General features: G+C 36.4%; 2 protein-coding genes across 2 annotated transcripts; both read left to right on the forward strand.

Moving 5' to 3' along the window:
* Nucleotides 1–982: 982 nt before the first annotated feature.
* Nucleotides 983–3,294, forward strand: LOC113303562 (7-ethoxycoumarin O-deethylase-like). Its single transcript, XM_026552601.1, has 2 exons — nucleotides 983–2,304; nucleotides 2,512–3,294. The coding sequence occupies exons 1-2, from the start codon at nucleotides 1,330–1,332 to the stop codon at nucleotides 3,142–3,144; spliced, it is 1,608 nt and encodes a 535-aa protein (XP_026408386.1). The 5' UTR covers nucleotides 983–1,329; the 3' UTR covers nucleotides 3,145–3,294.
* Nucleotides 3,295–4,271: 977 nt separating this feature from the next.
* LOC113301614 (chloride conductance regulatory protein ICln-like) lies at nucleotides 4,272–7,949 on the forward strand. Its single transcript, XM_026550395.1, has 7 exons — nucleotides 4,272–4,536; nucleotides 4,654–4,777; nucleotides 5,315–5,423; nucleotides 5,592–5,651; nucleotides 5,751–5,813; nucleotides 5,912–5,988; nucleotides 7,614–7,949. Exons 1-7 carry the CDS (start codon nucleotides 4,367–4,369, stop codon nucleotides 7,686–7,688), a joined length of 678 nt encoding a protein of 225 aa, XP_026406180.1. The 5' UTR covers nucleotides 4,272–4,366; the 3' UTR covers nucleotides 7,689–7,949.
* Nucleotides 7,950–13,867: the final 5,918 nt, after the last annotated feature.

Here is a 13,867-nt window from a genome sequence, read left to right on the forward strand (position 1 = left end):
AGCTTCTTGCAGAAATTGTTTAAGAGATTTATTACCTTTCTGCAGGGAATGAAGTTGACTTTTTAGATTCACCTGATGTGCAAGAGTTTTTGGTGTAAAGTGACTTTCTAGCTTATCCCAAACTTGCTTAACCGTATCCAGTCCTCCAACTTCAGTTAGCACTTCAGGCGTAACAGTGGAGTTTAGCCAGCCAACTAGCAGTGAATCACAAGCCTCATGTTCGGTAAAGTCTGGGTTGATGTCATCACTGTCAGGAAGATTTCTTGCAGGCTTTACCTTGGTGCCATCAATAAAACCAGTGAGACCATATCCTTTGAGAATAGGCTTGAACTGTGTCTTCCAAAGAAGATGATTGGTTTCTGTGTGTTTGAGGGTTACCAGGTGATGTATCTGGATTTGTCTAAGACTTGATGTTGAGGCCATTCTGATGTTTCAGGTTTTTTTTTTTTTTTTTGTTTTGTGTTTGGATTTTGCAGAAGCGTTGGATCGACAAGCTGATACCAACTTAGAACACTATTCTTGGTGAATATCTTCCACAGAAATCCTGTGAAGATTAAACTCTTATTTATACTCTTAAAAACAGTTACAGAGATATAGATAAAGCCAAATATTGTTACAGATTTGGAGAACGAGTTTATAGCTCAACAAAAGGGAACGATTAGCTAGCCTATAGTCTAGTGCAGACTGATTGACTAACTGAACAGAGAGTCTTGAGGAAGACTCTACGATGCACGGTTAACAGATAGGTTTGTATTTTTAATTTGATTTTCATTTGTGATAATTTCATCTATTACGGCTTTTTTTTTTGAATGTAACATGTTTGATTTTATGTCGCTTATGTGTTTGTGGAATGTTCTAACTGACCATTAAAGCCGCCTTTCTCTTTATCATTAGAATTCGTGTGTTTTGTATCTCTATTATTCACTGATGTTAATTAGTAGTAATTCTAGTACTAGTACTGGAAACTAGTAAGCTGTTTTTCCTGCATATTTGAAGAAACTGAACCTAGCTATATTTGATAATCCAACTTCCATAGGAAAGCATCAATCATGTGAACAACAAATATACAATTCCACGTTCCAAAACATTAGAATAGGATTAATAAAATACTTAAAAAGGAAATTTGCCGACCATTTTACTTAATAATTTAGTCAACTTTGGTATTCTATCCAAAAAAACCCATCAAAACATAACCTCTATGAATCTCGATCTGTGGAAATAGTGAAATATTTATCTTCAGTTCATTCTCTTTATGTTCATTACCCAGCCTTACTGCAATTCTATCTGTGGAAATAGTTTTGGCTGGTCTATACTTTCAGCTTCATTTAGATGATTTCGCAGATTTCAGGCTTGTCATGGTGGCGGTGGGTGGAAGACGTCACAAATGGTGGAAACAGAATCAATACCGGACTCTCTGTGGTAGTATTGGTGCTAGCAACTTATATTTTTGTAGTTATTGGTAGGAGATTGAAAAGTAGGAACATTGGAAGTTTAAGATTTCCACCTGGTCCTCGAGGGTTACCTTTGGTTGGAAACCTTCTTTCCTTAGAACCTGATCTCCATGTATACTTTGCAAAATTATCAAAAATATATGGTCCAATTATCAAACTTCAGCTTGGTAGGATGTGTGTTATTGTGTTGAACTCTTCTTCTGTAGCAAAAGAAGTCCTTAGAGACCAAGATGCTAACTTTGCCGGCAGGGATATACCGACATCAGTGTTGATTTCGACGTACGGCGGGAAAGATATTATATGGGGTCAAAATGACCAAGAGTGGAGAAAGCTTCGGAAGATATTGACTCATGAACTCTTGAGTAACACAAGTCTTGATTCTTCTTATTCTCTACGCCGATCTGAGATCAGACAGATGGTGAAAGATGTTCATGATATGATTGATACACCCATAAATGTTGGCGAACAAGTGTTTGTAACCACTGTTAGCGTGGTATTGAACATGTTATGGGGTGGTACTATTCAAGGGGACGAGAGGATTAGTGTTGGAATTCAGTTTCGGCAGTTGTTTGATGAGATGATTGAGTTAGCCCTTAAACCCAATGTTTCAGATTTTTTTCCAGTTTTTACAAGATTTGACATACAAGGAATTGAGAAGAAGTCGTGGAAGATTTTTAGTGAGATGGATCGGATGTTTGATTCGGTTATTGATCAACACTTGAAATTAGATAAGGAGAATAATGGACAGAAACAGACAAGTGAGAAAGACTTTTTGCAGTTTCTGTTGGAGCTCAAGGAGAAACATGATTTGAAAACACAAGTAACTATGGTTCAGCTCAAGGCCGTGCTCTTGGTACGTAATACTTCATCTTTTTTTAGAAATTTTTTATTTGAGCAAATATTAGTTATTAAGGTATTCATTGGTCTGCTTAGTAGTGGTATGTTTCATTTGGTTTTGAGTTTTAATAATACATGTGAAGCCACAATTGGGATAATATCAATTCACACATTTTCTGCCTAAATGTGAAACTAAATCATGTAACCTTATATAAACATGCAGGATGTTGTTGTAGCTGGGACTGACACATCGGCGACTACACTAGAATGGGCAATGTCAGAAGTGATTAAGAATCCAGAAGTTATGAGGAAGGCTCAAGAAGAGTTAGATGAAGTAGTAGGAAAAAACAGCATCGTAGAAGAGTCTCATATGAACCAGTTGCCTTACTTGGAAGCAGTGGTGAAGGAGACTTTAAGGTTACATCCTCCAGGACCATTATTGATTCCACATCGCTCTATTAAATCTTCAGTAGTTGCTGGGTACACTATTCCAGAGGGCAGCAGAGTGTTTGTTAATGCGTGGGCTATTCACAGAGACTCAGAAGCTTGGAGCAATCCGCTAACGTTTCAGCCTGAGAGGTTCTTGAGTAGCGATGATAACCTCAAGAAATATGGTTACACAGGTAACAATTTTGATTATATTCCATTTGGATCTGGGAGGAGAATTTGTGCAGGAACTCCTCTTGCTGAAAGAATGATGATCTATGTATTAGCTTCTCTTTTGCATTCATTTGATTGGAAATTACCCGAGCGGGAAAAACTCGATCTTACAGAGAAGTTTGGGATTGTTTTGAAGAAAGCAACACCTCTTGTTGCTATTCCTACTCCAAGGTTATCACATCTTGATTTTTATTGAGAAAACTTTACTCGAATAAATTCTTACGAATAGTATTTTCCTGAAGTGACAAGTTGTAAAGAGATATAATGTATCAACATTGTTATTGAGCATCAATGTGTGCCTATTTGCTATCCTCTATGAGGTGATTTATTGTTCACTTCACAGATACTTGTTTTCCATACAACGCATACACCACATTGCTGCCATTACTCGATTTTTGATCAGCAGTTGCTGCCCTTACTCTCCAAATGAAGATGTGTGTGATCCCTTGTCCAATTCCCCATTTCTTCTCTGCATCAAGGAGTGCTTGTGCCTCTGCCTGCTCAGGGTCTAAAACTTTTGTTGAACAGCATCTAAGTCCATGGATGAACCTGCAGAATTACAAATTATTCCTCCAGGTCCTGCTAAACCAGTTTCTCTTAACATATGAGGCATCAAAATTCAGCTTCACATTAGCCGGAATCTGGCAAGTTTCAGAAGGAGACTACTTTATTGCTTGACGTTCCTACCCCTGAAAATCTCTTAAGGTCGTGTTTGGTCCCTTGGAAATGCCTATCCTAGGTAGGGTTATCAAGAAAATACATTTAAATTATGTTTGTCTTGTTCTAATTCTAGTTTAGGATATGAACAACTAAATTTTCCTTGATTTTAGGAAGCTAAAAAAGCAAGGTTATGCTATTCTCCAAAATAGCCAGGATACCAATATCCTTGCCTGGGTTAGACGGTTATAAATGTAGTTATTTTAATTAATCAAAATATTTTCAACTTTTTTAACTTTATTATTATGTTTTTATTTTTTTTCTCCGACAATTTTATCCATAATACATAACTATTTTATAAAAATACATATTTAAAATATGAAGAGACAAACATAATATATGATAAATCCGTGATGGATATAACGAAAAAACAAACATCATCTTTATTAATACATCTTGAGATAATGTTGCTCAAGTTAGAGAAAAAAATTCCCTAGCTAAGCTTTATGTAGTCAAAGCTCCCCAACACGGCCTAAAAGTCTCCTTGCACCCCTTAGGATAATTCTAAGCAGCACCCAGTAAAAGTAGGTTATTATGACACATTAACAATGCGGATGTACAATCCCTTTTACAACACAGACGCAGCATAATCATTATATATGGTCATTCCTCCTTGTACACCGAAAGAAACACCTTGGCGCTCTAAACCCTAACCAGACAAAAGAAAAAGAAGAAGAGCGAGCGATTTCATCACCATCATAATGGTTTCACTTGGAATAAGAAATTTCACAGACAGAATCGGAGATGGTGCTGGAGAACCACTTTTAGATGTTGAGAATGGTGAAGAATTGATGCATATCCAACCCTTAGTAGCCATTGTTCTTGCAAATCGACCTCCTGAATCTCCTGGAACTCTTTATATTACCACCAAGTAATTATCTATCATTCCTATTGTTTTCTTTTTCTTTTTTTTTTTTTTTTGTAAAAAAGATTTCTCTAGGTTTTTTTTTAACCTCTAATTTTTTGATTTTTTTTTTTTGTAATGCAGACGAATTATTTGGTTGAGTGATGTAGAGAGGGCATTGGGTTATGTAGTTGATTTCCTATCAATTTCTCTACATGCTGTTTCTACAGACCCTGAGGCTTACGCTTTGCCTTGTATTTATGCTCAAGTAATGTTTAATGTTTCTAGGGTTTGGTATATTTTTTGTTTGTTTTTGTTAGGGTAAAAAAAGAGAAGCTGAATGGAGATTTTGTTCACCTATATGTGCGCAATTAAGTTTTGGTTGGTTGCGGTATGGACTGTGGGCGATTTGTTTGTTAATGCATGGAACACTGCATAATCTATGCTTGTAACTATTACATGGGTCGCGTTACAGATTTTTCGTTCTGTCTTGAGATGTTTCGTGATCTACATGTAACTGTACATGGCTGCATTATTTACAGATTAAGCGTTCTATCATCAAATGCTGCATTATCTACTTGTAACTATACATGGGTTGTGCAACAGATTTGCGTCTTACTAAAAAATAATTTAGTTAGCTTCTTTTCGTTACTTATACTGCCACCACACATTCTCCATATTCTTTATTAATCTTTATCTTTGTCCTTGTGTTCCCTTATTGACTTTGCCCGTCGATTCTGTTATTAGCAGCTTAACTAATCAGTTTATTATGTCTTGTTTTTTATTTTTTATTTTTTTTTAATAGGTTGAGACTTTAACAACTGGACAAGAGCAGTCAGATTCAGATAGTATTCAGTCATTAGACTTATCTGAGATTGAAGAAATGAGGCTCATTCCTTCAGATCCTACCCAGTGTATCCTTCACCATTAAAAATTTACAATTTGAAATTCTATTAGTTACCTGATTTATCTTTCTGTATTTTTTTTTTGGGTGGGTCTTGTGATATTCTGTTGACATGGTTTTTGTGTGACCTACAATGGACAATACTCTTCTGATGGTCCTTAACTTTCTTACTCGGCAGTGGATGATTTGTTTGACATCTTCTGTCAGTGTGCTGAACTAAACCCTGACCCTGACGCAGGTTATTACTATTACTTATTGTTTATTTTTAAATGTTGTCGTCATTTATTAAGTTTTGAGCTTTGTGTTTTTTACTCTAGTCACTTTGGTAAATGAGCAGAGCCAGAGGACAATCCTGATTGGGTTTTCAATGCTGACCAGATTGAAGTTGAAGAAGATGATGGTAAAGTCAAAACTCATTTGTACTTGCTACTAATATTTGTCTCTCTTTACCTGTTATTTTTTGCTTTCCACTCTAATGTAGATCTCTTTTTCCATCAGATGGTGATTGTGAAGATCCCGAAAATCCTATTGGTTTTTCAAATGGTGAACATGAGCTATCTCGTTCTGTGCTCGAGGTATGTGTGCTATGAATGCTCATCATTATGCTTGAAATTTTTAGTTTTTGTGTATCTGCCCTGTGATTGATAGGAAGATTTTTATATTGCGGAGATGAAGTTATTTTTGTACATGCTGTATGGTCCTGAATTCTCACACTTGCAATATTCGCACCCTTCGTATCAAAATCTTGTAGAATTTTTATGTGCTTGTTAAATTGTTGATGTGGAGGCCTACTACTTCTCTCCTCTGTGTCGTTCTGTTGTTTTTCATCTTGAACATAGATCTATCTTGTTCCATTATAGTATTGGTTAAGAATGCATACAACAAATTGGACATGTAGTCAGAGACGACATTATTCAATGCGTCAAACATTGGTTGAGATCATGTTGCCAAAAAACAGTACCTGTTGGATGCTTATTTTGTCATATTATAATTGTTTAGAAGTTGGAATTGGATATTGAACGTAGTGTCAGGGACAAAAATTCTTAGAAACTTATATCTGAAGCATTTATATCCATGGTAAATAATCAATAAAAGTAGGTGGTAGATTCTCGGTTGCGGATAATTTTCTTATGACTCATAGCAATTCAATAGTGAGTTTTTTGTTTATCTAATATTAGAAAATCATTTTGTTTTTATCTATACAAAATAATGACTCTAAAATAATTTGCATACAACAGTGCATACGAAACATGAAGCAAATGAGTTTTAGGCAGGGTTAAAGATGAATCGAAGAGATTAAGACTTATGTTATATCACTTAAACATTTTTCTTTGGCCTATCAGTTTAAAAATGATTGTACAACTTGCTATCATGGTGATGGCGTCATTGTACTAAACACGAACCAATTTAAGTTGTCAAACTTGATTGGGAGAATGCCTGGTGGAGTGGAAATTACTTGGCCTTCCAAGTAGGGTAGACTGGCAAACCATCCTAACTATAGAAGTGGCAATTCATGCTTGATCAGATATAAGTATTAGCTGCTCAAGATAGATGATCGCACTAGCCAGATCTGGAAAGCTGGAAAGTATTATCTGCTCAAAATAGCTGAAAAGACTCGCATTAGGCTAGTGATAGGAACAGTTATTTTATACTCACATTTAGTTCATCCAAACTTTGAATCTATTCATGTTGTAAACAATACAAATCTTTGTCTATGAAGGATTGAGTTTCACTTTCAAAGTTGTTTAGTCGGTACTCATTATGTACCATACTGTGCAAGTTCGACACTACACTTTTTGCGTGTTAATTAGATAATGTTTGTACTGAGAAGTTGGGTAGTTTGACACGGGACAGGTTTAGGTGACCCCGAGATATGATACCAACGAGACACATCAAAAGGTTCAAGTGATGTTGAATGCATTGCTTGGGCATATTTGCATCCACTTGCTTTGCATATTTGTAACAATGACCACAAAGCTCGACTTCGGGGCTTATAGAGACTCTTGGCTGATTTCTTTGCAAAGATGGACATGATGTTTAACTTTTTCTTGCAGTATATATGATTTTGTACAAGCTGTTGTTCAGATAGAACCATATGTATATTTTGTACAAGCTGTTAACATTCTTCTCTCTATAAACACTCTGTCCTTCTCTTTTTAATTCTTCCTTGGATGACTTATCTTCTTTTTACATGTAACAGCTTCAAATTGACGATCAACGCTTTCAAGATGCTTCAGAGGAAATGGGTCGCGAGACAGATAGTGGGCATCAGTGAGCTTTCCCTTTCAGTTTACGTAATTTGGTTCTTCCTCTGTAAACGCGAATCTTCACTAGTTATAACAAGTCATGTAGCGCGTCCAAGTTGGTACATTTGTAAACAGTTCCAATGTTTTAAGTATTTAGAAGTACTTTTTAACTAAAATGTCCGTGTAAGGTTTTGGTTGGGGTCTTGTTTGTTCACCTTTTGTTTATTTTATTGGTATTGGTTGGTGACCGATCGACCTCTAAACAGAAAAAAAAAAAAAAAAAAAAAAAACGTCAGAAGATGGTTACAGAAGAGAAGGCTTTTTTTTTTTTTTTTGGGAAAGAATAGACTTTTAAACCGACATGTTTAGACTTTTTATTAAGCTCCTAATGAAAAAACGACATGTTTAGACTTCTACACTTTATCTTAAGCTCCTGATAGTTTTGGATCATAGATTACTCTCTTTTTTGCTCTTTGATCATACCAAAGGCCGAATTACATCTGGGTAGACTACTCCATTGGGTAGAGTGTGAAAGTCATTTGCCATCTTTGTATAAATTCGGTCCGTGAAGACTAAATATTTCACTTAAAACTTTTTCTTCAGGGTTACTGAATTTTTTTTTTTTGTATCCAAAATACAGTTTAGAAACAGATGATTAGTAAAACATCTGCTATCGCAAGCATGGCGAAGCAAGGTGGTTACATCATCGGCGAAAACTCAATCACATTTGCTATGGTGAGTGCTGTGCTGATCATTGTAATTTCTTTCTGGTACTCATTTGAAAATGGAAAGTCGAAAAGAAATGGAGAACTACAATTGCCACCTGGGGCTCGAGGTTTACCTTTAATTGGCAGTCTTCTTTCTTGTGGCAGCTATCTTCATACTTATTTTGGGAAATTAGCTGAAACCTATGGTCCAGTTATAAAAGTTAAAATGGGTAGCAAAATATATGTTGTAATAAGTTCAGCTTCAATGGCAAAAGAAGTTCTGAAAGCCTATGATTCTATTTTGGCTAACCGTGATATACCCATTGCCGCATTAGTTTCAAGTTATGGTGGTTCAGATATTGCATGGAGTCCAAGTAACTCAGAATGGAGAAAACTTCGAAAAGTTCTCGCTCATGAACTGCCGAGTAAAAAAAGTCTTGAATCATGCTATGATTTACGCAGAGAAGAAATTCGGAAAACAGTAATTGAAATTTAAAAACTGAAGATTAGTACGCCCATAAATTTCGGTGAAGAAGTCTTTGTAACCATTCTTAATGTGATTACGGGAATGTTATGGGGTGGTACAGTTCATGGAGAAGAGAGGTCCAGGGTTGATGCTCTTGAGTTTCGGAAGGTGATTGTTGAGCTGAATACACTAGTTGGCAAACGTAGGGCTACACATGGGTGAGTGTAAGCTAAAATCAACCTCGCACCCACTGACTGCGGGGATTTTTTTCGTAACCAACCCCGCACCCATAAACAGTGGACGGGATTCGTTACCCGCCCGCTGCGGGTAGGACGGGTTTGGGTTTAAACCAGCTTAAACCCACAATAATCATTAACACACACTCGTGTTTTACTTAAGTTCTTAATAACTCAAAAAAAACTAACAATAACTAGTGTTTTACTTAAGTTCTTAATAACTCAAAAAAAACTAACAATAACTACATAAGTCTTAATGTCTTACAATAAAAACAATAACTACATAATTCTTATAATAAAAGTTACAAATTTAATTAGTGATTCAACTTTATTGATTAGATTGACAAACAAACTTTGTGTTCAGTTCAGTGAGGCAATTTATCAAACACATAACATACTTAAATTAGAATACTTATTGTGATGTGGGTCATCTAAATCGAAAGTTTAGAGGAGATTTGAATTTGAAATGCAGAAGAAGAGCTGGGAGGAGGATTTAAGAGAAAAGGGGTATTGAGGTGAAGGGAGTTTTGAATTATCAGATTTAGTTTGAACATGATATTGCAGGAGGGAAGCAATCAACAAGAAAAAGGAAATAATAATAATTAATCTTGTAGTGGCCCTGGCTAGCTGGTGTTAAAAGTCTTTGATTTTCATAAGCTTCTGGGTAGAAGGATTCGTTTTATCTAATGGTATATATTTTGCGGGGTTTTTGGACGGGTATGGGCGGGTATTAGCTAAAACCAACCTCGCACCCACAGACAATGGTTTTTTTTTTCTTAACCAACCCCGCACCCACAACGGGCGGGTTTGGACAAAAAACCCACGGGTTTAGCGGGTACGGGCGGGTTTGGGTATCATGGACGGGTCTTGTGCAGTCCTAGGCAAACCTAATGTCTCGGACTTTTTCCCCTTTCTTAGATGCTTCGATATCCAAGGTATCGAACGTCAAGCAACAACTCTCTCTGTGTGGTTACTGCAAAATCGATTTGGTTATCGACCGTAGGGAGAAATCAAAAGACAACAAGAACCAATATCAAACTTGCCAAAGCAAGGAGAACATGAAGGATTTAGTGCAACTTCTTTTAGAGCTCATGGAACAAGAAGATGCTGAAAGGCAAATAACCAGGACCCAGCTTAAGGCCTTATTTGTGGTATATAATAGTTGTAATGAATGTATCAGTTTAATAAAATGAACTCAACTTACAGAATGTAATAGAAAGACAACTCTATATAAAGACTCAAAGAAAGAACATGACTGGATAGACTGTAACCAACACAGACAGGACACATGGACCGATGACTGAACAGATAAAATACATGACAAAGGAAGAGGACCAAATGACAATTACAACCTGTACTATTAGCCCCCCTCAAGTTGAAGGTGTTTGCAAGATTTAACCTTCAACTTGTCCCTGAGAAAAGCAAATCTTGGACCAGTTAGAACTTTTGTAAAAACATCTGCCACCTGATCCAAAATAGATACATAATGAACTCTTAAAGATTTGTTTTGCACCAGTTCCCTGACAAAATGAAAATCAATAGCAAGATGTTTCATTATGCTATGAAACACATGATTAGATGATAAGGAGACTGCACTGACATTATCACAAGAGATGAGAGGGGGTGTAGCAAGAAAAAGATGTAAATCCTTCAGTAGTTGACAAATCCAAACTACCTATGCTGCAGTATTAGCTAAGGACCTATACTCAGCCTCTGTAGAACTTCTTGCAACACCATTTTGTCTCTTGCTAGACCATGATATAGGATTTGATCCAAAAAGGATGCATTAAACACCTATGGACCTTCTAGTATCAACTGAACCAGCCCAGTCAGCATCACTGAATCCATGAATACCCAATAAGCCTTTAGAGAGAAGAATACCAAAATCAAGAGTACCTTTAATGTATCTTAAGATCCTCTTAGCTGCCACTAAATGAGTATCTGTAGGATTCTTCATGTGTAAGCAAACTTGATGAACAACAAATCCAATCTCAGGTCTAGTCCATATTAAATATTGGAGATCTCCAACTAAGGATCTGTAATGACTAGGATCCGAAAGAGGAGTACCATCTGTAACAGAAAAAGAAGAAGAATGAGAGATATGAGTCTTACATGGTTTAGCACCAGTCATGCCAAACCTTTCAAGTAAGTCCAAGTCATACTTTTTCTGACTTAGAAGCAGCTGATTGTGATTCCTCTTGACTTGCAATCCCAAAAAATAGTGAACTAAACCTAAGTCTTTGGTAGTAAATTCTTTCTGTAAAGTGGCTATGAAGTCATTGCAATATGTAGAGGAGTTACTTGCGATAAGAATATCATCAACATACACAAGAATGATAGTGATTATGGTGCCCAAATTTTGAACAAAAAGTGAGGAATCTGCAAGAGAAGGCTTGAAATTGTGAGAAACCAAAATAGTCGTCTTTGTCATACCAGGCCCTAGGTGCCTGTTTAAGACCATAAATGGATTTATGAAGCTTGCAGACATGTTAGGTCTTGTATTATCCACAAAGCCTGGAGGTTTTTGGATATAAACATCTTCTTCCAAGTCTCCATGAAGGAAAACATTGCTGACATCCAATTGTTTGATTGGCCAATCAAAATTAACAACTAAAGATAAAACTAGCATGATGGTGGTTGGTTTAGCAACAAGTGAGAAGGTTTCAATGTAGTCTATTCCTTCTTGCTGATGAAAACCCTTTGCAACAAGCCTGGACTTAAACTTTTCAATTGAACCATCTGCTTTGTGCTTGATTCTGTAAACCCATTTGCAGCCTACAACATTGTATGATGGATCAGGATCAACCAAACTCCATGTGCCCGCATCTTGTAAAGCTGTATTCTCCTCTTCCATAGAATTCTTCCATTGTGGGATTTTAATTTCTTTTGAGAAGAAAGTTGGAGTTGAAGGAGGAATAAAAGAACTAAGTTGAGTAGAGAGTGCATGCCTGGTATTGAAAACTTTTGGTTTGAAAATACCAGATTTACCTCTTGTCACCATTTGATGATTGTTAAAAATTGGACTTGGAGACTTTAAAGAACTAAGTGAAGAGGCAGCTGAAGTGGATGATACTGCAGAAACTTCAGAAGAAGAATGTGGAACAGCATGAACTTCAGATGTAGAGTCAGAAGTAACGTTAGTCTGAACTGTAGAAACTGGAACTGCAATAACTTCAAAGGGAACATTAGTCTGTAGATTAGAGACTTCTTTAGAAAGTGTGATAGACACATTTTTGTGTCCGATTTGTCTCGATTCTATATATTGTTAGGGCTCATTTTCGTACTTATTATGGTGTTTTATTTATTTATAGGTATTTTTGGCCAATAAACATTTTTGGAAAAAATTGGCTCGAAAAGTTGTCGGGAAGCACCCGGAGGACACTTGCTATTCGGACCCCCGGTTTGGATAAGGAGCACCCCCAGGACACCCCCAAGGCATCTGTTATTCGCACCCCCACTCTGGATAGGGGGCGCCCCTTTTCTTCACTTTAAATTCGAATTTCAAATTGGCGGGAATCTGGTGTACAAGCCGCGTATTTTCCTGGGAAGAGCTGGATTAAATTATGTTGAGTTTTTCTCGGTGTTTGACGCTGGAATGGATTGGTACCACCCTGTTACGACTAAACAGGGTTGGTAGGTCTTCCAGATTCGAAAAAATAGGCATCAATCTTTAGTTTGGATAAAACAGAGCACTGGTTATTCGTGGAAGTTTCATTGGTTACATTTGTGGAAGTTTGGTGTTGTGACAGAAGGATTTACTCTCTGGGATTCGTATCTTTCAGTTTTAGGAAGTTTTATAACTCACAAACCGCGTAAAGAAGATTTGGAAGAGAAGAAAATTCCGAGTATTACTACCGAAGAAAAGAGTTATTTTTGGGACTTCACTTGCCTTATACGGGACCTTCCGTGTATATATAGGAGGCTAGGGAGTCGCAGAAGGAAGTACGTACACTTTGGGGAAGTTTAGAACATAACAGAGCATAAAAACACCAAGTTGCAGAGATACATGCGAGAGGAAGAAGAAGAACACATAACAACAATAAAAGACAGTCGCAGAATCCGTGGCCTTTTCTTTCAAAATTCAATCACTTTTGTCACAATTCCTGCAAGAATTATTCAGAGTTCGCAACAGTTCTGTGTTAGGGTACTTTGTAACAGTGGTTCGTAACAATTATATCTGTTACAAGCACGCTATTTTATACCTTCTCTTCTTTTTAATCAACTTTTGAGCAACAAACATGTATTTTGAGCAAGTGGTTAATATGAGGAGCTAAACCCCACTGCTGAGACGATAGAGGAAGCTATTTTTCTAACAAAAAGTGGTATATTCTTATTTATTTATTTATCACAATTATTTTTATGATTGTTTTGCCTTGAGTGAAAATTGTTTGAATGATTCTTGTTAAGCAATTGTTATTTCTTTTGATAGAGCATGCTTGGACCTAGGTTCTTGATGTTCTATGCTTCGGATTTACACTTGTTATTTTGAGAATCTAATTGTTGCAATAGTTTAGAATCAAATTGAACGAAAGAATTGCATGAATATAAATATTGGATTAAATCACTTTGAATTTGGAAAATAGTGGAATCTTAGCCTCAATGTTCTTTTTAATATTGATATCAACTTTGATTGAGTTTGCTATAATTCTTAGTGAGTTTTTTATTTTAATATTAGAATTTAAGTCTAATTAATATCCTTCACAAGTATAAGAATCGAACCACTTTTACCACTATCTACAAATCACATCAATTTTTGGCGCCGTCGACGCGGACTTGTTTTTAGGGTTTTAGATATTTTT

The sequence above is a fragment of the Papaver somniferum genome, chromosome 8 (genome assembly GCF_003573695.1).
Source record: "Papaver somniferum cultivar HN1 chromosome 8, ASM357369v1, whole genome shotgun sequence".
In the NCBI taxonomy this organism is placed as follows: Eukaryota; Viridiplantae; Streptophyta; class Magnoliopsida; order Ranunculales; family Papaveraceae; genus Papaver; species Papaver somniferum.

What these genes read in the sequence shown, in the direction of transcription:
- LOC113303562 (XM_026552601.1), top strand. Translation starts at nt 1,330, where the DNA reads ATGATTTCGCAGATTTCAGGCTTGTCATGGTGGCGGTGGGTGGAAGAC. An exon ending in AGCTCAAGGCCGTGCTCTTG is followed by an intron (nt 2,305 to 2,511) that starts GTACGTAATACT and finishes ATAAACATGCAG; the next exon opens with GATGTTGTTGTAGCTGGGAC.
- LOC113301614 (XM_026550395.1), top strand. Translation starts at nt 4,367, where the DNA reads ATGGTTTCACTTGGAATAAGAAATTTCACAGACAGAATCGGAGATGGT. An exon ending in TCCTTCAGATCCTACCCAGT is followed by an intron (nt 5,424 to 5,591) that starts GTATCCTTCACC and finishes CTTACTCGGCAG; the next exon opens with TGGATGATTTGTTTGACATC. An exon ending in AAACCCTGACCCTGACGCAG is followed by an intron (nt 5,652 to 5,750) that starts GTTATTACTATT and finishes GTAAATGAGCAG; the next exon opens with AGCCAGAGGACAATCCTGAT.